Source organism: Kockovaella imperatae, assembly GCF_002102565.1.
Source record: "Kockovaella imperatae strain NRRL Y-17943 chromosome Unknown BD324scaffold_1, whole genome shotgun sequence".
Lineage (NCBI taxonomy): Eukaryota > Fungi > Basidiomycota > Tremellomycetes > Tremellales > Cuniculitremaceae > Kockovaella > Kockovaella imperatae.
The window spans coordinates 1655951-1679872 of NW_019028941.1; the positions used below are offsets into that span (position 1 = coordinate 1655951).

General features: G+C 52.2%; 7 protein-coding genes across 7 annotated transcripts; 2 read left to right on the top strand and 5 right to left on the bottom strand.

Moving 5' to 3' along the window:
• Positions 1–136: 136 nt before the first annotated feature.
• BD324DRAFT_648044 (glycoside hydrolase superfamily) lies at positions 137–2328 on the bottom strand (the record flags this gene model as incomplete). The annotated part of the gene is made up of 2 exons (XM_022017767.1): positions 137–1755; positions 1809–2328. 2 exons carry the CDS (start codon positions 2326–2328, stop codon positions 137–139), a joined length of 2139 nt encoding a protein of 712 aa, XP_021874833.1.
• Positions 2329–4522: 2194 nt separating this feature from the next.
• BD324DRAFT_648045 (chitin synthase III catalytic subunit-domain-containing protein) lies at positions 4523–6055 on the top strand (the record flags this gene model as incomplete). The annotated part of the gene is made up of 10 exons (XM_022017768.1): positions 4523–4556; positions 4619–4737; positions 4791–4911; positions 4972–5081; positions 5144–5201; positions 5264–5366; positions 5454–5636; positions 5705–5775; positions 5818–5894; positions 5948–6055. 10 exons carry the CDS (start codon positions 4523–4525, stop codon positions 6053–6055), a joined length of 984 nt encoding a protein of 327 aa, XP_021874834.1.
• A 1718-nt stretch (positions 6056–7773) lies between these two features.
• On the top strand, positions 7774–9432 carry BD324DRAFT_648046 (hypothetical protein; the record flags this gene model as incomplete). The annotated part of the gene is made up of 5 exons (XM_022017769.1): positions 7774–8262; positions 8326–8745; positions 8876–9013; positions 9086–9286; positions 9355–9432. The coding sequence occupies 5 exons, from the start codon at positions 7774–7776 to the stop codon at positions 9430–9432; spliced, it is 1326 nt and encodes a 441-aa protein (XP_021874835.1).
• Positions 9433–10109: 677 nt separating this feature from the next.
• On the bottom strand, positions 10110–12808 carry BD324DRAFT_606801 (major facilitator superfamily domain-containing protein; the record flags this gene model as incomplete). Its single annotated transcript, XM_022014026.1, has 9 exons — positions 10110–11082; positions 11138–11394; positions 11446–11531; positions 11615–11792; positions 11864–12021; positions 12089–12211; positions 12305–12451; positions 12552–12652; positions 12723–12808. The coding sequence occupies 9 exons, from the start codon at positions 12806–12808 to the stop codon at positions 10110–10112; spliced, it is 2109 nt and encodes a 702-aa protein (XP_021874836.1).
• A 467-nt stretch (positions 12809–13275) lies between these two features.
• On the bottom strand, positions 13276–16089 carry BD324DRAFT_606802 (hypothetical protein; the record flags this gene model as incomplete). Its single annotated transcript, XM_022014027.1, has 5 exons — positions 13276–14081; positions 14132–14214; positions 14264–14310; positions 14359–15746; positions 15807–16089. The coding sequence occupies 5 exons, from the start codon at positions 16087–16089 to the stop codon at positions 13276–13278; spliced, it is 2607 nt and encodes an 868-aa protein (XP_021874837.1).
• A 973-nt stretch (positions 16090–17062) lies between these two features.
• Positions 17063–20331, bottom strand: BD324DRAFT_613456 (hypothetical protein). The gene is made up of 9 exons (XM_022014499.1): positions 19453–20331; positions 19308–19379; positions 19003–19266; positions 18736–18955; positions 18502–18681; positions 17933–18451; positions 17687–17872; positions 17525–17629; positions 17063–17465 (listed from the first exon to the last, which is right to left on the bottom strand). The coding sequence occupies exons 1-9, from the start codon at positions 19931–19933 to the stop codon at positions 17453–17455; spliced, it is 2040 nt and encodes a 679-aa protein (XP_021874838.1). The 5' UTR covers positions 19934–20331; the 3' UTR covers positions 17063–17452.
• A 321-nt stretch (positions 20332–20652) lies between these two features.
• BD324DRAFT_606804 (kinase-like domain-containing protein) lies at positions 20653–22882 on the bottom strand (the record flags this gene model as incomplete). Its single annotated transcript, XM_022014028.1, has 2 exons — positions 20653–22023; positions 22064–22882. 2 exons carry the CDS (start codon positions 22880–22882, stop codon positions 20653–20655), a joined length of 2190 nt encoding a protein of 729 aa, XP_021874839.1.
• Between the last annotated feature and the right edge of the window lie 1040 nt (positions 22883–23922).

The window sequence follows — 23922 nt, forward strand, 5'->3', positions numbered from 1 at the left end:
AAATGTCGTAACCTGACGATATATTTCCGATCGTGGCCAAAGTGATTGGTGTGTGTCGTAAATTGAAAGTTTGGCTCCTTCGCCGGGTGCCCCTCGTCTTATCTCCTGTTCGCACGCCGCCCCTCTCTCTCTTCCTCTATATCCTTCCAAAGGATTTGCCATGTTTCGCCATTCGCCTCGAACGTCCAGCATGAGCTGTTCTCTTGACTCGCTGACCAATCTTGGGAGCTCGGACCCGTGGCGAGAAGACGACTGGCTCAGCTTCTGATCGAACAGTATCAGGTCGAACGAATGGCTGAACGGTACGTTGTTGGACGATCTCGTCTCGCTTCGAGTTGTTTCCACCTCCACAAGCAGTGACATAGTTCTGGTAGACTCGAGATTGGGTCGTTGAGCCCATGTTGGACCAAGCGGACTGGAGTGAATCAAACGAGTCGCCAGAGACAGAGACCCAATTGTTCCCGCCAAAGTTGAGCAGACCCCAGCGGTCCATGTTGACAGTCTTGTAGGTCCAGCCAGACCACCAAACTTGATCGTTGTTCATCTGCTGTAGCATCCAAGTGAGCGTATCGCCTGAAGCCATGAATTCTCCAATGTAAGCCGGGACGCCCACGCCGTTGTATTGACTGATAGAGCTTTGAACCCCGTTCCAGAATTGTTGCTGGTTGTATCCTTCATTGTCCTCTCCCATCATGTTGTATTCGTGCATGGAGTACATGACGTTTTCCCAGTTGCTGTCCGGAGCGGAGGAGATGGATTCCATGACGATGATCCGCTTGGAGTCACCCGCTCGAATGGCAGTGTAGAGGTCCTGTTGGAGGATGTTGCCCCATGATCCAGTAGGCTCGTTGATCATGTCAAAGGCGGCAATGGCACTTTCTCCAGCAAAGTGGGCGGCAATCTTGGTCCAAAGAGCACCACAGAGGTCTCGTTGTTGCTGACCTTCGTTCGAGTTCTCCGAAATGGTAGAATAGCCTTGCTCCTGTCCATCCCAGATGTGGTAAACGGGGATGACGTAGATACCTCGTTGCTTGGCGTTGGAGACGGCCCAGTCGAGACGGGAAAAGTCGACATCACCCTGAGCGTTGGTGATGTAGGAACCATTGGGGTAGATAAAGTTTTTGTAGGAGAATGGCAAACGGATCAAGTTGAATCCCATGCTGGCAATGACATCAAAGTCGGACTCGACAAACCAGTTGTCTTGCCAAGTGTTGAGCAATTGATAAGTCTGATCGACACCGAATCGAGAGGTCAAGGTTGTCTGAGCGAATCGATCGGCATTACCAGAATTGTCAGTCATACCGCACATCCAATCTTCCCAGACGAGCCATCCGCCAATGTTGGTTCCCTTGAGCATGACTTGGTTGCCTGAAGGGTCGACAACGTTGGTTCCAGAGACCTGGAGGTAGCCTGAAAAGTCTGGGTTGCTGTTACCTCCAGACGGAGGGTTGGAAGTGGAGGAAGGCCCCGGAGCCCAAGACTCGGACATGGAAGCAGAGGCAGACTCGGACGCGGAGGCGGAGGCGGATTCCGAGGCCGAGGCAGAAGCAGAGGCAGAGGCGTGGTGGCCGTGACCGATGCCAATGCTGACGCCGATGCCAATACCGTCTCCGCCACCAGCCGCCAGGTTGCCACCGATGGACGACGCGGAAGCGCTGGGAGCCGAGGTGATGGTCGCAGATGCGGAGGCAGACGCAGATGCAGAGGCAGCGACCGAGGCTGAGGCTCCGTCGGAGGCGGAGGAAGACTCTGAGGCTGAAAGAAAGTCAGTGAAAGGATCACTTTGAGCTTTTGGTTGCTAGACTCACCACTGCCTTCAGGTCCGTCGAGCATCTCTGTCAAGTCCCACTGTTGGTTTTCATTGTGACTGAAGCATTGCCACATCTGTACCTGTGTACCGCTTTGTCCTACGCCATCCGTGAGGTCAAAGCAAAAGTTGTTTCCAGACCATTTGATTTGCCCGTTGGTGTATTGCCATACTTGATTGGGGTTGTTGGAGAAGCATTCCCAGACCTGTGGGTGATTACCTGACCAAGCTCCACCATTCGTCGCGTCGGTGCACATGTCAAAGGCAGCATTTTTCAAAGCTGTACCGTCGAAAACCCATTCCGTCTCACAGGACGAGTCGCAATCGACCACGATGAGGGTTGAACCGTCCTCGTCGGAAGAAGGGACCACACAGAGGTTTGGGAAAGCGGCGGGAGAGATTGTATAGGATGAGCCTTGCTTTGGAGTCACACTGGAGAGAATGGCGGGTCCAGCGTGAACGAGGAGGGAGCGAGAGGATGCCAAGAGGAGGACGGCGGCGGCGCTGATGGTGGGGAACATTGTGGAGCGAGTTGAGGTCAAGTTGCGGGTATTAGGAAGTTACGAGCGAGATTTCGAGTACCGGCCTCGAAGTCGTCGTGGTGAGGTTGTAAGAGAGAGAGAGAGAGAGAGAGAGAGAGGTGATAGGATAGAAAAAGGAGAGTGTAGAGATGATGAACGAGTGAAAATGTTCAATCTCAAATGTTCAATCGAACGCGGTGTGACTGAAAGGTATGCCAAGAGGGACGATAGGTAGGTCCCGTCCGTTGGGATCACTCTCTTTTGTGCGTGTCGTTGATGATACGAGGCGAGGCAGGGAGGCGAGGAAGAACAAAAAACGAGTGACGAGTGACGAGGAGAGAGGAGGTCCGACGGTGACGAGAAGGAAGAGGAATAGATGAGATGAGATGAGTAGCACCTGGCTATGATGATATCTCGCGCTCTATTCAACTCGACACACTCGGTGCACTCGAAAGGTATAAGGAACAAAGGAGAGAGAGTGAGAGTGAGAGAGAGAAAAGAAATGACCTGGACCACCCCTATGATCTGTCCGTGTGATCCGAAAATTCATAGCATCTCAACATAACACATACACATGCAATGCGAACCAGAATGAGGCGTCAAGAGAGGAGGGGAATGGCGGTTCAGGCTGACCCATGAACCCTGGCCTGTAGGGGCAGCACAAGAAGACGACACGAAGGAAAGGCAAGCTTAAAGTGAGGGACAGCCATTCTCCTTCGGCTACGGTCGTGAACACGGTGAAGGGTGGTGCTTTTTCTTTTTTCTGCCAAGTTGAGGTGCCAATAATGTGGCGTTTAGACGCGTCGAGTACAGGGTTCTCCTTCTTCTTTTTGTCGAGGCACACTCTGACGTCTTCTCTCCTTTTCCATCTCTTCTCTCTTTTTTTAAGCTCCACATGAAGATAATAATAAAGTAATATCCTGAAACTCCGAAATGGCTGTTTCATCTTTTTCCTAATCATGCCTTATTATCATTATGGTTCACCCGCAGGTTGTTCTGTTTTTAGGATTAGAAAAACGATCAAGCCAATTAGAAAAAGGGGGAGGTTTATACCTAAACCGGCTCCCTTTCTATCAACGCGTCCGACGCGCGCCATTCCGGGTTTGGCGTACCGCTATGGGCTACACCGATCGAGTAGGATAAAGGATGGGATGGCGCTGTCGAGGCCGCGCTCGTCAGTCGATATCCTACTCGACCATCTGCTGCTTACAACGAGTTGTTATTATTATTCCCCATCGAGGCATTCTGTCATGAGGGCAGTCTTTTAGTAGGGACGATGGGATGATGAGGATATAGATCATTGAGGGCCGCTGCAACGCTCGGTCGTCAAGGCGACAGGTGAAGCACAGTGTTGAAGATAGACGGGGGTTTACAATGAAACGATCAATGGAGGAAGGCGATCAATGCATCGCTGTGGGCATCACTTCAGGCGCAAGAGCAGAGAGTCTTCAGAGGAGAGGGGGGCTATGCACAGACACTAACGCAAAGGACAGATGCTCTGACGACCACCACTGGACGAGCTTCCCTTTCGAGCAGCAGCGAAGACTGACCACAACTGATCGATCCGACCCGACCTGCAGCTGAACGAACCATTCAATCGTCAGTCGAGGTAGCGTCCAGAATCACATCCATCCATCCCTCTTAGTCAATCTATCTTTCCCACTCCATTCTTATCGCCCGTGCAACCGTTGATTGACTCCCCTTCACTGTCCTTTCCGCACACTTGTTCATCGCCACTAGCCAGCTGCGAAGGTCCCTTTCGACCAACCCTCCTCATCAACCTCCTGGGCGGGGTTGGGCAAGGAATACAACCCCTGATCCATCCTCAATCCAAGGGCTGCCTTTTCCGACCTGACCAACGTCGAGCAAGTTGTCTTGAAGGTCCCATCCATTCATCCTTAGAAAAGCAGAGCGCCTTTCAGTATCCCTGTCCACCTGACAGCACCATCGTGTCTCTCGCTTCTCACGACCCGACGACAGGCTCGTTGCTCTCCATCTCACCTTTGACATTTTCCTGGACATTCACACACACCCCGGGCTCACTGCGCAACGTGGGACGCCTAGACGACCGGTTCGATTCCTCTCCATCCTCATTACTTACCCCTTGCACTATCTCTTGACCTTCCTGGCGGCATCTCAGCATCCTCCGTGACCCGGCTCATAGGCCATCTTTGCGCATATCCACCGAAACGCCATGCCAGACGACTTTGGGGACTTTCACTGGATCTGTGCGTCCACGCAAATAGACTTTTAGTTGTTTTGGCCCGCTGACAGGTGCCTCCTTCTTCAGGCCAGCACGCCCCACTCCCTCAATGCAACCTCTTCTTCAACCAGCTCTGGAATCGTGACTCAGAATTCCTAACAACCCTCTTTCCAACCTCTTCAGACTTTTACAACCAATACGATGTCGTGAGTCCTCCGCTTCATATGTGCATCCAACTCTACATTCTGATCCACTCAAGGATGTGCAAAGCTCGCGAGATGATGCCAACGTCATGACTGCGAGGAGGGATTCAGGGACAGGCTTGGGGGCAAATTGCGAGATACCCTGGGTCAGTCATCGTGGATCCATAGGGGATGTCGGTGGGTCCACAACAGCTCTTATAGACGTGCCCAACCTATGCTGATGCTCCTCGCACGTAGCGCTCGTCGTCCTATCTGCGGTAGCGTTGATCGTGACTGTTGTACTCATCTCACTCGCATCGAGAAGACGAGCAGCGGTTGGCAGAGTAGAATTGAGGCTCTTGTTGGGAGTGAGTGTGAATCTGCAAGGAAGGCAGCTAGCCAGCCAAGCGAGCGATTGACGACGGGCCAGGGCTTTGCACTGCATTCGGCGCTGCAGATCATCACCATGTCGTCTTTGCTGGAGCAGGGTGGGTACAATGTACAGAAAAGAATCTCTCCCTTCGGACTCGCTCACCTAGACCCCTTCCAGGGACGACCGCTCTGACCGTTCTCTCGGCTATTCATATTGCTCTGATAGTCTCTTTCTTCTGGGTCTTGTTAGGAAACGCAATTGTAGCGACGCAAGTGGTCGAGTAAGTTGATCAGCGTCCATCTCGCCCTCCACGTTGTGGTTCCGCAAAGGCTCAAGCTGCTCTCGCTAATTCATCCCACCTTCACAGAGACGGAACGCCCGCGGCTGTCGTACCGTTATGTGTCATCGCTGCATTGTTCTTTGCGCCCACACTATATATCGCTCTCGACATTGGGCTCCACTGGACAGAAACGTTTCGGATTGATAGTTCTGATCCGTCATCGCTGCGTTCCATAACACTCTTCGTCCTCACTTTGATATGGCCTGCCTTGTGAGTATTATGGGACAGTCGGTCGGAGTAGACGCGGCAAAAGTGCCCAGCTTAAACGGCGCATCCAGCGCTGCCGTGGCAAACCTCGGTATCATGCTCTTTATCGTCTCGTACAAGCTTCGAGAGGTCAAACCTGCGAGTGAGTAAAGCGTCCCACATGATGAGTCTGATGACCTTGCAGTCTTCTACGTTGTCGCATTCGCCATGTTTGTAGGCGGCCAAGTCATTTTCTTCCTGGCGTCACAGCCTTTGTGTGATGTGAGTGGGGAGGGCGGAAGAATGTACGGCGACAGGTTGACCCTCTCCGTCAGGCTTCAAATCAAAAGGTTAACGGAGCGTTCCTCACGACATTTCTCAACATTGGTGCGATAGGGATGATCTACCTCGCTTGGCTAATGAGTGGAGCCTCATTTGGATGACAATCATGCTGACGCTGAACAGACCATTACGGAGGAAGATTGGGGCGAGGATTATGCGATTTATTGATGGCGGGATGAAAACGTCGGATAATCCATCCTTCAATTCTTCACCTTTTTTGTCATTCACCCTGTCGGAGCATGTAAACATTTCATGTGCGGACCGAACTACTTCCTCGAGGCCATGATGTCAAACCCTGAGACCGCACCGACAACCACCATCTAGGCTATTGATCCTCCAAATGATCAGCCAACGCACCGTCCGCGGCCGTTCGTCGGTCGAAGCAAAATTAGAAAAAAAAAACTCGTCCGTCCGCTCGGCGAGTTTCGCACTGAGCGGCAAGCTCCGCCTGCGAGCGCTCAACATAGCTAGTAAGGTCCGAAACGAGATCCCGTCGTCTGTGGAGCCGGCAGAGAGAGAGAGAGATAGACAAGACCCAGCATGGTGATTGATTCTGTGTCCAGTAGTGTTCCCCCCACCCATTTCAGGGCAAAAGTGCTTTTTACACCTTTCATTCCTTGATGGCAGATTGCTCCACGAGTCGGACCGTTTCTCGCCGTGTTGCTCCGACCTAGCATGGATTCTTTGATCCACATGTCATCCTTGGGTTAAGGAGATCATAGGCGGTCGAACGTTTCGCCGCTCCACTGGACTGACCGGAGGCAAAAGGAGGGAAAAAACAGACAACAGATTCATAACTAGATAGTCCTCGCTTCCCCCACTGTCCCCCCTATCCCCATGAATCATGGAATGGCGCCATATGATCGGTGGCCACACGTTCCTCACCCCCACCAACTGTTGTTCTGGTCCGAAGTGTATTTTGTCCCGGTATCTTTGGACCAAAAGGTTCATATTCATGGTGTAGGTATAGGTGATCGACGCTAGTCCCGGAACTGTAAAATGGACGGACCTCGATTCGGCAAGTCCATGACATGTATAAGCCCCGTACCGAATTGTGATTGAGCCAAGCGTAGAAAGCCAAGTCTAGCCTGGCCTTGCCTTCGAGGCATGCTGGCTTTTTGCACATGTTTTCGATCGTCCCACACTATAATGTGTATTCAACAGATAGTTCCTGATCTAGCGACCTTCGCCTGCTTTGAGCAGGGGAAGATCGTCAGAGCAGTGAGACACGACAGGAGATTTTCACTTTCTGTATCTCGATCACTTTTGGGCTCTCCCTCTCACGTTCTGCCTGTCTCTCTCTCTCGTCCTCTCCTCTTCCTCGCCTCTCTCGTCCTTGATTCCCACTCCCTTGGATCTCTCACCATGCCCTCATTTGGTTCAGCGAAGCACCAGCAGCATCATTTCACTTCTCAATTACCATACCAGGGTAGTTCAGACGAAAAAGTCACAAGATGATAGATATTTTTTATTTATTTTTTTAAACAGAGTGGAGTCGCTGGCAGCAGTCAAACCACAGCAGCACAATCCCATTCCCGCCCACCCGGCAATTGAAACTTCTTCGGTCCCATACATTCGCCGCGTGATTCAAAGTGAGAGAGAGAGAGAGAGAGAGAGAGAGAGAGAGAGAGAGAGAGAGAGAGAGGGGGGGGAATTATTCTCTTTTTTCGAGCCCCCCGCCTGTTGGGTTTTTCGGCGCCTTTCTGGCCCGCCGCCGCCTCCCTCTCTGGCCCCCCGCCGACTGAGTTGTCTCTCTCGTCAGCTTTACGAACATTTTCTCGTACATAAGATCCACCTCATATAAATTTCCCCCACTGTCATGCCAGCTATACGTGGTGGTGGTGGTAGAAGTAGTAGAGCATCTACTTCGACAACCACTACAGCTACAGCTACAGCTACAGCTGCTACTACTAGTTCGAATAAAAAATCAACGGCAGCTTCTACTCGACACAGACAAGCCGAAGTCGAGGAAGACGAAGCATACGATAATAACTATCACGACCCCCACTCGGACGACGGGGGCGAGGTATCTATAGATCCAAGTTTGAACGATATGAACAGTGTGATGGCGGCGGCAGCAGTGTCCGCCGTTGGACCAGGAGGAGGCGGAGGAGGAGGCAGTATGGGTGCTGGACCCAGTCTGATGGGCCCAGGTCCAGGTCCACCTGGAATGATGAGTGCAAGTGGTGGTATCGGTATGGGAATGATGCCATCTGGATCTGGAATGTTGGAAGATGGGGATAACAGGACGAGGAATGCAAAAGCCCAAAGGCGGCATAGGGAAAAGAGAAAAGCTCATCTCAAAGCAGTGAGTTAAACATAAACGTGCCTATAATCTCGACTGATCCAACCCCCTGCCCCCCCTTCCTAGCTCGAAGAATCTGTGCAGCTCCTCACACTTCAATTGGAAGATGCTCGGAGACAACTCAGTCAATCAGCCTATTACACTTCACAACGTGGATCTCAATCTGGAGGCCCGCTTTCACCTCAGTCCAATAAAGACTTTGCGACCCTTCAAGCTGAAAACGCATACCTCCGAGATGAAAATTCAGATCTCAGACGGCAGCTTTACTCTTTACGGATGCCGAGTTACCCATCGACATCTGAAGGAGGTCCAAAGGACGGAGCAAACAATGGCAATGGTGTGGGTGGGGGTCCCAGCGGTGCAGGCATGGGTGGTGGACCTGGAGGGAACACTGGATCCACATCATGGGATGTCAAACCGGATGAAAGCGGTCAATTCGGTGTGTACCAGCAAGGTGGTGGTAATGCATCACCAAGGAGAAGTGGAGTGAGTACATGGTTCTGAATGTGGGGAGGAGGGAGGGCGGGGGTCCATGCATTTCATGCTTCGCCTCTGCCTTTGCCTCGGATTATCCGTCTACGCGGGACGCTCGCTGATGTCTTGCCTCTTCGCGCAGGAAGCGTCCGCGCCATCGACAGCTGAAGGTGGACCCAGTTCCGCGTCATCGAGTAATGGCAATGGAAATTATCAACCCATGGAGCATTTCACACCCATGCATCAAAGGACGAGGAGTAGAAATATGTCTACGGATTCGGTGAGCTTGACCCAGACCCTTCACACCTCCCTTCCTCTTCGCTGATGACCATCCTTTTCCCCCTTCCTGCAGCCCGGCAATCCCAACGCCTCACCGTATCTGAATCAAGAGGGTCGTTCTGTCGATCCGAGGTATTCCTCAGGCTCCGGTATGAGGAATTACGATCCACCTACACCCGTCTTCAACGCTCAGGCTTCCCACTCGACACCACGGTACGAAGTCCATCATTACACACCAAGACAGAGTGAAGATTCCATCTCATGGCCTCCAGAGGTGAGAGTTTTCGGAGACTGTGACAATCCAATCATCGTGACTGACTTTTCTCTTTGTGTCTCGCGCAGTCTGGCCCTCCACCGTTCTCTGGGTACCCATTGAATTTCGAAAACAGCAATAATGAAGATTGGAGGCATCAAGATTGACTAGGGGCTTGGGGTGCCGGGTTAGGCTCTGCTCCGGGTGGTATGGGTCCGTAATGCGGCGCCTCATTTGGGTAGACTGTGGTTTTTAATGTTTTCCGGGTGTTGGAGTCGATTCGCATTGTAAAGTCGTTTTGACCCCTATGGAGCCGACTCGTCTCATCTTTTTCTTAGTCATAATCTGTATCATTCTCGTTTGTTTGTCTGATTATGCAACTTCCCATGTTGGGGGGTTTCGCGCTGGCAAGCTATTCATCGTGAGTCGCTGGGCGCCTCAATTGGCTTTGTTGGCAAGAGAAGGTTTGGAGCGAAGACTGCGCCCTTCCAGGAACCCGTTGATAACAGAAGTACAGTATGTATGTATATAGTAATGTGGCGTTTGTGTGATCGAGAGGGGAATGTTGTTTTCTCTTTCGCTCGATCAGGAACAGCGCGGTCCTGATTCCATTGCAGAGAGCTGCGGACTTCGGCAAAGTGATGTCAGCATGTGGCAGCTTTTGTTTGTGAATGAGGTCTGAGGTACGTTGATCGTGAGCGAATCTATGATGGGGTCCAAGATGATTTTCAAGGGTACTGGATTATATTGCATTGCATTGCACTCTGTATCTATATGTAGACTGTGTAAAGAAGCCAAATCACTGCTCATCCAATAGATGACCACTCAATCTTTCGCCATCGGGCTACTCAAACATGACACTGGGCGTTGGAGAACCCGCAACGTCCGAGTCTTTGAAGACTGGACCATTTTCTTCTACCTTACCCCTCTTGATCCTCTCAGCTCCGTCCCAATCATTACCCTCACTTCCACCCACATTCTCGCTCACGGTCTCTTCACTAACTACACTGCCACCTTGCGCCCCGCCGGCGGCGCCGTTTGTCACGTCACCTCCCCTTTCACTCTCACTTGCAGACACATCAATCTCCCCCAGACCCAACCCATCGACCTTTTGACCACTCTCCTTCTTCTTCTTCTTCGGAATGATCCACTGTGGGGTCTTGCTAAAGTCGGGCTTTCGCCTGTCAATCTCCACATGCGGTTTGATCGCTCGATGGATGTAAATGCCATCGCCATATTCGTCTCCTTCAACCTCGCGTCGATCAGGCATGGGAACATAAGGTGAACTGTCGAGCCGGTCGGCAAACGATGCCCAATAAGCATCAAAAGACATATCGGGGGTGCTTGTGGTGGTGCTCGTAGTGGTCACCGTTTCTACATCAGACCAGAGTGATTTGGATCGAAAGACGGATTTGACAGATTTGAGAGCGTCCAGAACTGATTCGAAAGACTTGCCCTTGAGAGGAGGTGTCTTGACAAGTGTATCCGTGGTACCTGTCGAGCCGAATGAAGAGACGCGAGAGATGGCTACACCCGCTTCGACATCTCGGATTGAGGCGTACTGGGCTCGCAATTTGAACTCGACAGGGGATGACAATCGACGAGTAGTGAGATGCCAAATGATAGCGACAAAGGTGAAGATGATCCACATGAGTTGACTCCCTATCAAGGATCTGGTCTGCATCGTCATGGACCATAAGAGGCCAGACAATGCAGGAGCAGCCACTCGACCCAGGGACGCAGCGCTGAGAGCGAATCCGTTGACGTGGGCGAGACAGCCTCGTGGCGATCGATTCGAGAACACCACATCCATGGGACTGGTGACAAGTCAGCCTGATCAACCCTACCGTCCCTTGATTTCCTTGCACTCACGTATAAGATACCTCGCCCACTTCATAACAAACCATGATGATGGCCAATACTGGCAGGGACCAAATCTTCACCCCTCCTTGATATCTTGCCATGAGGCTCAATACACTGACGGATGGGAACAACATGACATGGGCGAAGGAAGTGAGACGAAGGGTCCTATAGTATCCGTATCGATCACTAAGCAAGGGCATGACATTGGACGAGACGAAGAATCCAAGAAGTGACGAGATGGCAAGCATGATACCGGTCTGCCAGGGCTGAGGGCAGAAAGTCAGTTTGAGGCACCTTCTAACGGTTACTCGGCTCACCGATAGACCTAGACCACCTTCTTTCACTGCAGTAGATGCCATCATCATGAATCCGGCGCAGTACGCCATGGACACAAAAGCGAGAACTGGCACCGATTCATCAGTACGACGACGCCACTCCCCCCACTCCCGGCCCAGGAACCCCGCCGGTGCCACATTCAAAGCTCACGAGCAGAACACAATAGCGCGTACGCGATTTTCACGTCTGTGAGAAGTGACCAGGTTGAAAGAGTCTCTGCAGCATCATGGTTGATAGCTCCGCCCAATAGTGGCATACATTCAGATTCGGCATCTTCAGCTGCTGAAGCTTGCTCGCTGGGAGACTCCGCAATGGGATTGCCGAGGGTCTGACAAAGGTGGATACACAGATCAGCTTTTTAACTGTAATGTGCCACATTTCTTCCCTTGCCACACTCACCTCTGGGACTAGGAACAAGTATCCAATGGCCGTACATACAGGGACACAGGCGGAAACGAGTGCTGGGAGAAGGTATGGGAATCGATCGAAAAGCGTACCAGAAAATAGAGCAGGAAGACGTTTAGCAGGTTCAGAAAAAGCTCCGCCGATCAGTGGTCCTGGATGACTTTGGGCCATCTCATCAGTTAAAACGTTGCGCAAGCAATGATCGTCACTGCCACTCACCGATACTTGCTCCGATGGCCCAACAGGGAGTCATGTACATCAACACTTTGTCGACATGCTCCGAGGTCGTAATTTCGAACTGGACCGTTCGAACAAGGACTGCCACAGCTCCAAGAACGCCAGCTAAGGAGCGAGCAGCTTGATCAGCGCCAGTCATCAAGCACCTCGATCCCTTTTGTCTCTCTCCACGTGGGCCAGAATCAATGGCCAACTCACAGATACATCTCGCCAAGATTGCTTGCCAGAGATTTTGAGCCAGACCCATGCCCATGGCAGCGAGAGCGAAACCGACCAGACCAAGGATGACCAAAGGTTTACGACCCACTTTATCCGCTAGTGTACCCCAGATTGGGGCGCAGATGACTGACAAAAGGGTCAAAGAAGGCGTCAACGAGGCATCCTTCTACATTCGCGTTTTCGCGATGTCTATCGACGCGGTATGGTTGAATTCCCCACCACTCACACTCCGTAGCGATGAGCGCTGAATCGATGATGCCTGCGTATTGGGGTGCAGAGGCTGGAGATCTCCCAAAATTCACCACCATCTGGTTGACGAATGGCATTCTGAATATGTGGGATCAGACACGGAGTGGCAAGGGGGGGAAAGAGTGCAACTCTGATACACTGGACTCACCTGAAGCACACCGCCACGGCCTCTGAGATCTTGGCCATGCATAAAATCAGCGCCTGAGCCCTCGGGAAGGTCGTTGACGGGGCCATGATCGTCAACGGTCAGACCAAGGTCGCTAATGGTGGGTGGTCAAGTGTGGTCAGAAGAGAAGACGAGAAGTGGAAAGAATCGTGGACTCCCATAGATATATGTATCTCATCGCTGGTCCTCTCGAAGTCGTCACGTATGTACGACTCTTTGTGCGTGGCTATGGATGAATGGAACCGGTCATTTTGCCCAAGTGGTGATGTTGGACAGGTGATGCAACCGAGAATCCCAAAGACTTTGAATGGGATTCGGGGTCACGGTGATACTGTAGCTAGGGAGAAAAAGAAAAGCAGGCACGGTCATGTGTCAGCGCCGATCCAAAATTCGGAATCCACAGCCATGTACATATGAATGCACTGAAGATTTGACAACCCGGATCAGAACAAAGTATGTGCATACAGAGAGGAAAATATCCCACATGGTGTGCGTATATGATAAGGCTACAAGTGACGTTTAAAGAAAACGATATCTAGTCCACGGCAATAGGAGGCGTCGACCCTGTCCTACTCAGTTTTCGACTCGCCTTCCTTTCCCTTCGCTGTCTCATCCTCTCTCCCCAGCCGAGCTTATCTCTACCCGCACCTTTGCCACACGCGCCATTATCCCCGTCGCCGTCTCGATTGTTCGAATCTTCTGTCGTGATGGAACCCCCATCCGTCTCTTCACGTGCAGCGGCGGAAGCAATGACTTTGTGCAATGTTGCCAGTCCGCCTTCGAGATTCAATCCTTGTTGTTCCACTGGGACATAGGTGAAAGGCGTTTCTTCCTTGGCAGCGGTAGGATTGAAGATAGCTTCAATGATGAATTCCGCAGGGAAATGCTCAATCTTGTCTCGTGGGACAAACGGTCGATCACGGATATGGTGATGATGATGACGGTGGTGATGGTGACGTTGAGCGGTCGAGGGGAAGCGATTGGCGTGAGATGGCACATCGAGAGCCACGGACGATGACGTGGCTTTGGGCACGTGTGTAGACGAGTCGGCAGGGCTCGGATTGTAGGATGAGCTCCGGGATGAAGTCTTTGACGACTGTCGATGAGGATGGTGATGATGGTGATGGTGACTGCTACCGCCGCTCACTTCGCGGCGTTCCGCGTCAGCCGCTTGCAGGAGTCCTCCGTAATGCTTGGAGGGAGGGGCGGACGATGCGGTTTCGGTCAAATCGACGTGAGAAAGTTGACGTGAACCCTCAACGGACGAAGAGTTGGAGGGGGTACGTGCGGAGACAAATGAAGAAGCTGAAGACGAGTTTGAAGGGGTTTTCGCAAGGTCGACTGTGATGGCAAAGTCAGAGCGCAATCAACTGAAAAAGATGGTCCCTCACGGTCTGTTCGTATACGATCTTCAGCATCGTGCGCCACAATATCTGAGATGGCCGTGACATGATGACCTTCCTGCAGGGGCGGACTGTCGCGAACCTCAGTCAAAGTACTTGGAGGAGACACGGTCGACTTACGGGACGAATCGTTCCTCTCCTGCCAGCCACTTCATTTCGACAGAGACCTGCAACGTGTCAGACCGATGCTCGGTGTGGTCCCTTGCTGGACTTACCTTGATCGTCGCATTGGTCCTGCTTCCCCGCAGAAGAAACCTTCTGGTCGTAGGTCCCTTGCCAGCAAACGGTGCGAGATCGAAATCAACCATTCCAAAAGCAGTTTTGAGTGTCTCCGCTTGGGATCCTTGTCTCCCCTCACTAGGGTTACCATGTTTACCATCCCCTTGATGATTCGCGACGTGAGCGGCATGCAACGCAGATGTGAGCGTGTCTTTTGCCCCATTGGCATGCGCCCCACTCGTCGCGAAGGCCGTTGGCATTTGATAGATCACCAGTCGCATCCCCGATTCTGACATGGGTCCTGCTCCGAGAACCGGCGCGCGACTCTGGGCATGCCCGAGCTTGAGAGAAGAGCTGGAGGATCCAATGGCGGACTTCGTGAGAGGGATGCGGAGTGTATGCTCCACCTCATAATCCCAAGTACAGGTATGGGATTTCAGAATTTGGGCCGGGGTTTCTCCTTTGCGATGAGATGAAGAGCCTAAGGAATTTTGCTGCTTTGTGTTTGACGCTGGACCAGAGCTCGTGCGTCTACGCGTTGAGTCAAGAGGCGAGTCTCCGCATGTGACTGACGACTCTGTTGTGGATCGCTGAGACACGCGTCTGTGTCCTGGTACGGGCGGCGGCGGCATGCTACTCGATGGCAGCGGTTCCACGAGAGCCGCGACTGTGGGTGTGCTACCTGAACGTGCACCAGGAGATGCAACACCAGAAGACGAAGCTGCGAGGCGAGAAGATGCCGTGGACAAGGCTGAGGAAGGACGACTTTGACGACCTGAGAGAGGTGACGAAGAAGGTGGAGAAGTGTTCGAAGCGTTCACGACTGGTATCTGTAGACTCGCCGCTATCCGCTGAGCGGGTGATCTGGGACCAGAGCTACCTGTCCCTGTGCTTCCAGGGGAAGAGCCTTCGCTGCTGAGAGATCCATTCCTCGGTTTCTGGTTGAGCAGTTCAGGATCCTCTTTGGGCTCGTCAAGGACGGTGGGAGATTGGACGAAGACAGGCCCCGAGGACGAGGGAGGAGGCGTGATGCTGTTCCTCAGCGGTGTTGGATCCGAGGCCTTTTTCTCGACGGTCCTTCCTGTCACGGTGGTCGGGGTAGCAGAATTGTGCAGCGGGGAAGGGAGGTGAACCGACTTGGATGATGTGGCATGAGGTGGCAGTGATAGGGATTTGGAAGGATGAGGGGGCAGTCGGCCTGTGGTTGAAGGCAGATGAGGGGAGGTGGAGTGAGCGGGAGGTAAGGGAGAGCCCGGGGTGGTCGTCGCCGAGGTGGAAGTGGAAATGCTATTGACGGAAAGGGAAGACGCGGATGATGAGGAGATGGTAGAGAGCTTCAAGTTGGGGAGGGACGGTTTACTATGCACTCGACTCTTCGTGGCGACTGCGCGGCATCAGCGTCAGTGAAGTGAATTGAATGCCAGCGTCGCATGGCGGGACTCACGCAGATCCTTAGCTTTCGGCTTATGACCTCTAAACTTCCAGTCTACTGTGAACTGTCCAGCGAGTTGTGGAACATTGGCAAGCTCGTGTATTGTGACGGTAGCCTGAAAGACAGCATGAGGTTGAGAGCTGAACATGTTAAGGAGCTTGTGCGATAAAGTAGTCGTGTGTTCCCTCGGTGTATCGTGTATGCTGCTGCTGGAGAGCGTTTGCATACTACTGGAGTGAGAGAGACCAGTGTTCGTCCGAGAGATGGGTAGAGAGTTTCGAGAAGAGGATGACATCTTGACCTGGCCCCCCAAGGTAGGGATCCAATGAATGACGAGGGGAAAATCCAAAGGCAGGTTGGATACGCTTAGAGGCAACCTCGTTGTTTCAGGTATCTTTCCGCCCCCAATGGATATGCAAGGGGATGGATGAATGAATGAATGGATGTATGACCTCAGCACCGGCGGTTGGAGTCCGCCGTCCTAAGCTTTGCTGGCTCTCCAATCGCCGAATCCGTCGGCGACGCCGAGACGGTGATGCCAGAGATAAGGTGAACCAGCCTCACGAAATCTTAGCCCTGCGTCGACGCTAGCACGAGGCCTGTCAACAGTGCCATCCGACGACCAAAAGTTGTGGGGATATATCCAAGATCATAACAGCAAGTGTACTTGTTGGGAAAAGGAATGCCTTTCGCTGTATGGGATGTGTGGGTGGTGTGTGTGCTAATCTTGGATTTCGGGCCGGGAGGAATGGAGGAAAGGGGAAGAAGAGCAGCCACAATTTAGGCAATTATGGGGTTTCGTCGTCGATAGAGGGTTGATCGTCGACTGTCCTCTTCTCAGACCTGACCAATGGAAGAGAGCACTGTATAGGTTCGGACCACTTCTTCTTGATAATCAGGACCGACCTGTCGGTGGTTCGGTCCGTATCAGTGCGAGGAGCGAATCTCAAAAAAAAGGAGGCGTCGGCCGGGGGGAGGGGGAAAGATCACCCTCGGCCACCACCAACCACCCAATTTAATTGCCAAAAAGAGTGCGAGCTTGCCGGGGCGGACACTGGTAGGATGAGACTATGTCTCGAGGGTCTCGATTCTCTGTCTCGAGAATCTCCTCAAGTAACCAGCCAGCTCAAAGATGGTCGTCAAGTGGAGAGTGAGAGATGATGTTCAATTTCGTTTGGATCAGATCATCAATGATAGGATCCGTGTGCCCTCGTCGATTCGATGATTTAAATAAGCTTTTTACGATGCATCATTTAGGTCAACGCGAACACTCGACCGACATCCGTAGCCCCCGCCCAGGGCCGTCGCTCCAGAAAATGACTCATCTCGCGCAGAGGTGGAGAAGCAGATGCTGGTGATAATCGCGCCATCCAAACTCAGTCAGGTAGATACCTCCAATCCAACCCTGACCCTGAGAGAGCGCTGTTCCACTCTATCATCGAGATGCATGCGAAATAGAGGGTGACAAAGACCATTGTAGTTTTTTTAATCCGGAAAATAGAAATCATCCAAATTGCTCTATGCTATGTTGCAGCTCGGAAGAGTGACAAAGATTACCCAAGGAGCGTGCGTATATATGAATGAAGAAATGAATCCCATGGCGTGGCTGTCAAGGTCCACTGATCCCATCTCAATGACCATGTACATTCCTACACGCATCATGTTGTGAAGCTAGAATCATCCATCAGCGACATATCCCCCTTCACAACAATGGGCCAGTAGCCACTCACACTCCCAAAATCTTGAAAGGAGGGGAGGCAGAACCTACTTCGCCCTCTAATTGGCATTCCACAAAGTGAGAACCTCTGGATACGTGACGATCGATGATGGTGAGGCTGAATCATCCTTGGTCAGGAAAACGCTACTGATCCTTGACCCCTTGGTGCACTCACGTCGCCATTACTTCCTCAATGTCGGCCGTTCCAGACAACTCTTTGGCTCCGGCCACATTGTCATCGACCCAACATTTGACTTTACCCAATGGTTTATCAACTGGACTCTGGAGGAAATAGATACCGACGTCTCCAGCACCGAGTTTCAGGGGTATACGTAGTCGAGACGACGGATGCTCCGCATACCTAAACGTGGAGTCAGTCTAAATCCTCTTTCACATACCAGTTCCAAGACGTGATACCCACCAGTAATGCCTGTCTTCTACGACCGCATGCCTAGGCGGGTGATAAACTTTCCATCCAGAACCATAGAATAGACTCGGTGGAAGAGGGTTGATCAGGTCACTAGCTGCGACGCAAAACGGTTCAATCTCTCTGAAGTCGACCACGTCGTTGGGGCGATCTCTCAATCTAGCATTGGGGACCTTGAGTCCGTGCCACTGTTCGTTGAAGGTGGATGAAGCACTGTCTCCATCGCCAGCCTGTTGAGCTTGTCCAAACGAGCCTTTGCGCAATCCAGCTCCCCCGAACAAGGATGGTGAACCGGAAACACTACCGCTGGCGTCGATGCCGAAAGAAGGGACTTCAAATGAATGCCCCTGGAGTGTCGACCATCCAGAACAGATCTGAGACATCATGTACGAGATGAGGACATCGGCGATTAAATCATGACCTTCAGCGTTGGCATGGTTGGGATCGTGGTAGAATGTGGATCGAGATCGTTCGGGATTCTGAAGGTATTGCTCGTAGATCACGCCTTTCACACTGAGGTAGAGTCAGCGCTATGCGAGTGATGATATTTGCTTGTGGCTCACCTGATATGAGGCACGTCGTAAAATTGTGCGACGACGTTGTGTAACAGCTCAGGTCCTGCGAATCCATTCTGAGCCTGCACTTGCAGACTGAAATGACCAAGGATTATGACAGCTGGCATCTCAGGTCGGACCAAGACAGATCGAACGAGCAACTCAAAGTGCGCGAGCCAATCGGGATCACTGAGGAGGTTCGAGTCAGGGCCACGCTTGATAACTCGGCGCATCCAGACTCACTTTGGATCCGCGGCATCGAACTCTAGGATGACCAAATCGGTCTGATCCGGAAGGTGGTGCGAGTTGCAATACGCATAGTAAGCCGAGTCTGTCTTTCTCGTCGCTCCGTTTGTGAGCTCATTTGCAGGATGAGGGAAGACTGAGTTCCACCAGTTGAAGAACTTATGCGGGTAGCATCTTTCGCCGATGGGGTCATCTCCAGCACCGACGCATGCAGAGACTGAAGAATCAACATTTGGTCCAACGAACAAGCCTCTCCACACTTACTGGAACCTCCCAAAACGCTGATGGTGATCGGAGCACCGCTCATAGCCTTGTGTAGGACCCTCTGGATTCGAGACCCCGTACCGGTGTGAAGACGTGACTTGAGCAATTCAAATTGTCCTCTGCGTTCTGCGATTGCATCTCCAGGACCAAATACGGGACAAAAATCGAAGGGAGCGGGTTCACTCATCGAGTTGTTCAGATAATCGCGTGGGATCAAGGCATGTGCGTCGAGATGATGTGCGTGAGACCGTCGATTGTCGGACGCTGAGAGGTTGTCAGACGACGGAAGCGTATAATGCGCTTACGCAGGAGGATCTTTGTAAACATCACAAAGCCCACGATGACGGTCAAGGCTAGCCAGGCGCGATGTGATAGACCTGATCGACGCATCAGCCTGAGGATCGATGAACCCCCCCCCCCCCCCCCCCCGCGGAAGCAAGTGTGACTTACCCAGCCTTGCGCCGCGTTTGGCCAATCCTTTGACCTCTTCACTGCTACTGACCAATCGCTTAAAACTCAATCTTGGTGCTTTTTCGCCCCTTCTCGTCGCTATACCGAGTCCCACAAGTCCAGATTCACTTCCTTTACCTTTGGCATGACCTCTTAACCTAGGTTCGCTCGACAGGTCACCCATGCCTGATCCACTACCTCCTCCCATTCCATGTGCACCTCGACTACTCAATGAAGGCTTGGCTGAATGTGAACCTGCTGTCGCGGCCGCCGATGAGCCGGAAGATGGTCCTCCATTTTCTCCAGAGAATGGTCTACCATCTGTCCCGGTTCCAGGCATCATGATAGCACCTTGATCAGTGATCGGTGTGGGGACCTGGTCGTGCACTCGATTGGTATAATGAGAAGCAGGCGTGTCAGGCTCAGGAGAGGTTGGGTCTCCCGGCTGATGTGAGCCCTCGTGACCTCGAGGGCGAAACATTTTGTTGTTGCGGTGAAAGAAATAAGGGATGGGGCGGAGGACTGAGCGAGAGAATTGGCCGATGAGGAAATGTGACGATCGCTTGTCTCGTGTATTCGCAGGTCAACCGCTTCGCTCTTGCTAAGCCGCACGATACTGTCGTTGATAGCTTGAAGACTATACGATGCACTGCTCAAGCATCATACAGCACAGGTTGATATAATTGTCCGTATTTGCGCGTAAAGCCGCCGATAAAATGTGACTCAACGGGAGCTGTCGCGGCTGGTAGGATGGATAGCTGGCAGTCGTCAAGACCTCCTTGTATAGCCAAGTGGATGGTTTTCTGACCCAGTACGATAACGAGAACGATGCGGCCAGTCAATCAATTCCAATTCAATTCGACCCAACACAAACCAGATTTCATCAGCCAGGAGGAGAGAAAAAAAAGCCCGTTTTCCCACTGGGCAAGGGCGTGAAAAACGCGTGGAATGGTTGGGTCTGTGTGATTAACGTGTGGCACTTATGATATGGCTACAGCAGTTTGCAAGAGTGAGAGAGAGAATACATTCAAAGTCGCCCTGGCGATCTTCATCATCGTCAATTCAGAAACAATGACAGACAGAGCACGATATGATGAATGACGGGACTATGGAGGACAACAAGGTAGGATGGTCATATTTTTTTGATTGCGAAACCAACGTGTATCAGCTCCTCCATCACTATACTCCCAAACTCCCTTCCTAATGGAACAACTTCTTTTTGGGCTTCTCCTCGACCGTGACCTTGATATGCGAATGATTACTAGGTTTGCCGATATGATGGCTACAACAATCAATGTTCTTGACCCATTCATCGCCTTCGTCCGCCTCGTCGATGCCGAGTCCTGTGATTTCAGCGGGGGGAGCAGCGAGGTTTCCACCACAGCCAGGAGATCCACAAGGACACATCATCTCGTCATTGCCGCGTCCGACGAGCAGATCATTCAATGTGCACCGGATAGTCGGCTCCACAGCGAGCATTCTCATGATGGCAGAGCGAGACTCTCTGGGTAAAAGCCTGAAGATGGACTCGGCACCACCACTCTGGAAGGTTCGAGTCGACGAGATAGACGCTGCTCGCTCCCGCTTGGCCTGCTGCTCCATCCGTGAAGGTGCTCTCGAAGGAGAGGCAGTCATCTCAGAAACCGGGCTCATAGGGGCAGGCGATGTAGGGGTTGTGCTCGAACGCGCACGAGAATGAGGACCGGGTCTCTGTCGATCCGCTTGAGGTGATGCAAGATTCGCAGATGGCGGTAGGGTTCCGTGCCTCTGAGCATTGTACGGTGATCGAGGCGTAGGGTGATCCGGCACTGAGACGGCTGTGTCACTTCGACGAGGGAAATATTGATCAGAAGGATCCTGTGTCTCAGTGGGAGAGGACCGCAGATGCAAAGTCGCAATAGAGGGTGTTTTTGACTTTTCATCATCAGATGACGATGAGCTTGCTTCTTGGTTATCCGTTTCCGGCTGCTTGGCATCTACAGCGGTCGATGCGGTCGAAGTGGATGTTTGCGTTCGGAAAGGTAGCGAGCTTGTGCCATCTGCCAATAATGTGTGAGGGCCTCCCATCTTGGCCGAGGACTCGACGCCGTTCGCAACGGATGGAGTAGGGGTGGGAATCTCGGGCTTCTGGCACAATTCCGGATGTGTATTGACGTACAACCTGTAGGACATGTCCGTCTTGTAGTCGGGAATCTTCCATGGGAACCGTCTGAGAACCATGCACATGAAGATAATGGCAACCGACCAGACATCGGTCAATCGCGGGTCATATGTGTCTCTGCTCAGCACCTCGGGCGCAAGATATGGATCCGACCCCACCACCCCAGATGCTGGAATTTGATGCTTGCCAGGGTAGTGAAACACTGTCGCTGTCCCAAAATCGATGAGCTTGACAATGTTGTCTGGCGTCATGACACAATTGTCCAGCTTGAGATCACGATGTGCGAGACCCATCGAGTGGAGATAATTGACACCATCGATAATCTGTCTGAATACGCAATAGATTTCAGGCCGAGACATTTTGCCAGACATGACCACTGAAAATAGATCGTATGGGGCATATTCCATGATCTGACGATAGTCAGCCATTGCCGTCCAGGTCCAGACTCACCTCGTAGTAATGCCCGTGATCATTGACGATATCGACCGTCTCAATGACATTGACGTGCCTGAGGGTCACGCCGACACAGAACTCTGCAGTGACTTTTCGCTGATACTCTTTCTCCGATTCGCCCTGGCGTCGAGGTCTGAATTCTTTGACGGCGTAAGTTGATCCGCCCTGCTTTGCGTTCGCCTTGATCAGCCGCACTGTACCGCCTGCACCTGATCCCAGCACCTTGCCCCATTTACCATACTTCTTGGAAAGATGCGCATGCGTCGCTTCGTGTAAAGACGGATGAGTCAAGGCGACGACTGGATAGGGAACTCCAGGGTAGTTGCCGGCATTCCTCGGCGTGGCGATACCTGGAGTGGTCGCTGGTGAAGGCTGATGCGAGCCGATCGGTGTAGATGGTAGGCTCTCCTGCTCAATGGTGTGCAATGTCGGAGTCCTGGAAGGCACAGCAGAACCTGGTCTGGATTCGGAACGCTTCTTTTTCTCTTTTTTCTCAGAGCTGTGACCGAAAAAGCTGGCCAAAGATGAATGAGACTTTTCAGCTTCATTATCCTTGTCCTTGTGATCCTTGTGATGATGCCTCATGAATCCGATCAAGTGTGATGTGTGAGCCCCATGATGGTCCTTGTCCTTCATCGTGGCATCACCGACCGCCGGTGTGGAGGTTCCCGTTTGGACTCCGCTGGGCGCATGTTGACCTAATCCTCCAAACGAGCTGCCTCGTCTCTGCATAGCGGGCGTAGCCGCACCATGATGACTTGGGGCAGGAGTCGAGGCTCCTGAAGGAGTCGATGATTCGTTCATGTGTGTAGCCATGGCTTGGGACGCGACCGACTGAGGGTGATGCGATTTGGAGTGGTTATCATGGTGTCCAATGTGATGGTTGAGGAATCTTCTCAGATCATGCAGCGGTCCATTGTGATGCTTGGCATGCCGGGTCGCATTTGGGGAGTCTTGTGGACTACCTGAGCGACTCTGAGGAGCGGTGCGAGACCCTGGGGGAAGGTGATGATCTGGAGTAGGGGAAGGGGCAGCTGTCGCTGGATGGTGGACTGTCCCGCCAGGTGTAGCTGGAGTGAAAGAGAGTCCAGAGGGGACGGAAGGTCGATGAGTGGCATGAGAAGTGGTCAAGTCACGCGGCGGTGAATGACCGTGATGAGATCTGGTCCCATTCTGAAGGATTGATGGTCAGCAGAGGATCCTCCACGGTAACGATTCGTAAGGTCTATCGCACCCGAGTCCAGAAACGTTTGAGGTTTGGCCGTGATTTGGCCTTTCTGGGTAGATGAGTCCAAGGGATGAGGGGAACAGGAGGAGCATTGGAGGCAGGTCTAAAGATTGGATGGTGGTGGAAATCAGGAGGAGGGCGGAGAAAATGGGAGCTCGAGCTGTGATTGGAGTGGTGGTAGTAGAGGGTTGCGGTCATGGTATATATGGACAAGATACACAGCAAGACAGTGCAAAGCTCCGAGATCAATACTGTGATCTGTATCGCGCTCGAGAGGCAGAGGTTGCCAAGAAAGTTTGCCGTGGTGACGACAAGCCTAGGCTTGTACCCGATGGTTCCTCCAGAATGGGGTTGGTAGACCAGGAAACCCTCGAATCGTCTGTACGACGAGATCGATCCGCGGGAGGAGGGATGAGGTGAGGTATAGGTCATGAGACTAATCGAATAAAGCGAATGCCAAGGTATGCGGAAAGGATTGAAGCAAAACAAGAGGCATGATATATAGGTAATAATAAATGAGGACTCACTTCGTCTCGATGACTTGGAACTTTTCTCAGTGCATGATCGTCGTCGTCTGAAGAGGAAGAGATGATGTGACTGGGTCTCCGACTCGGTACGAGACTCGGTG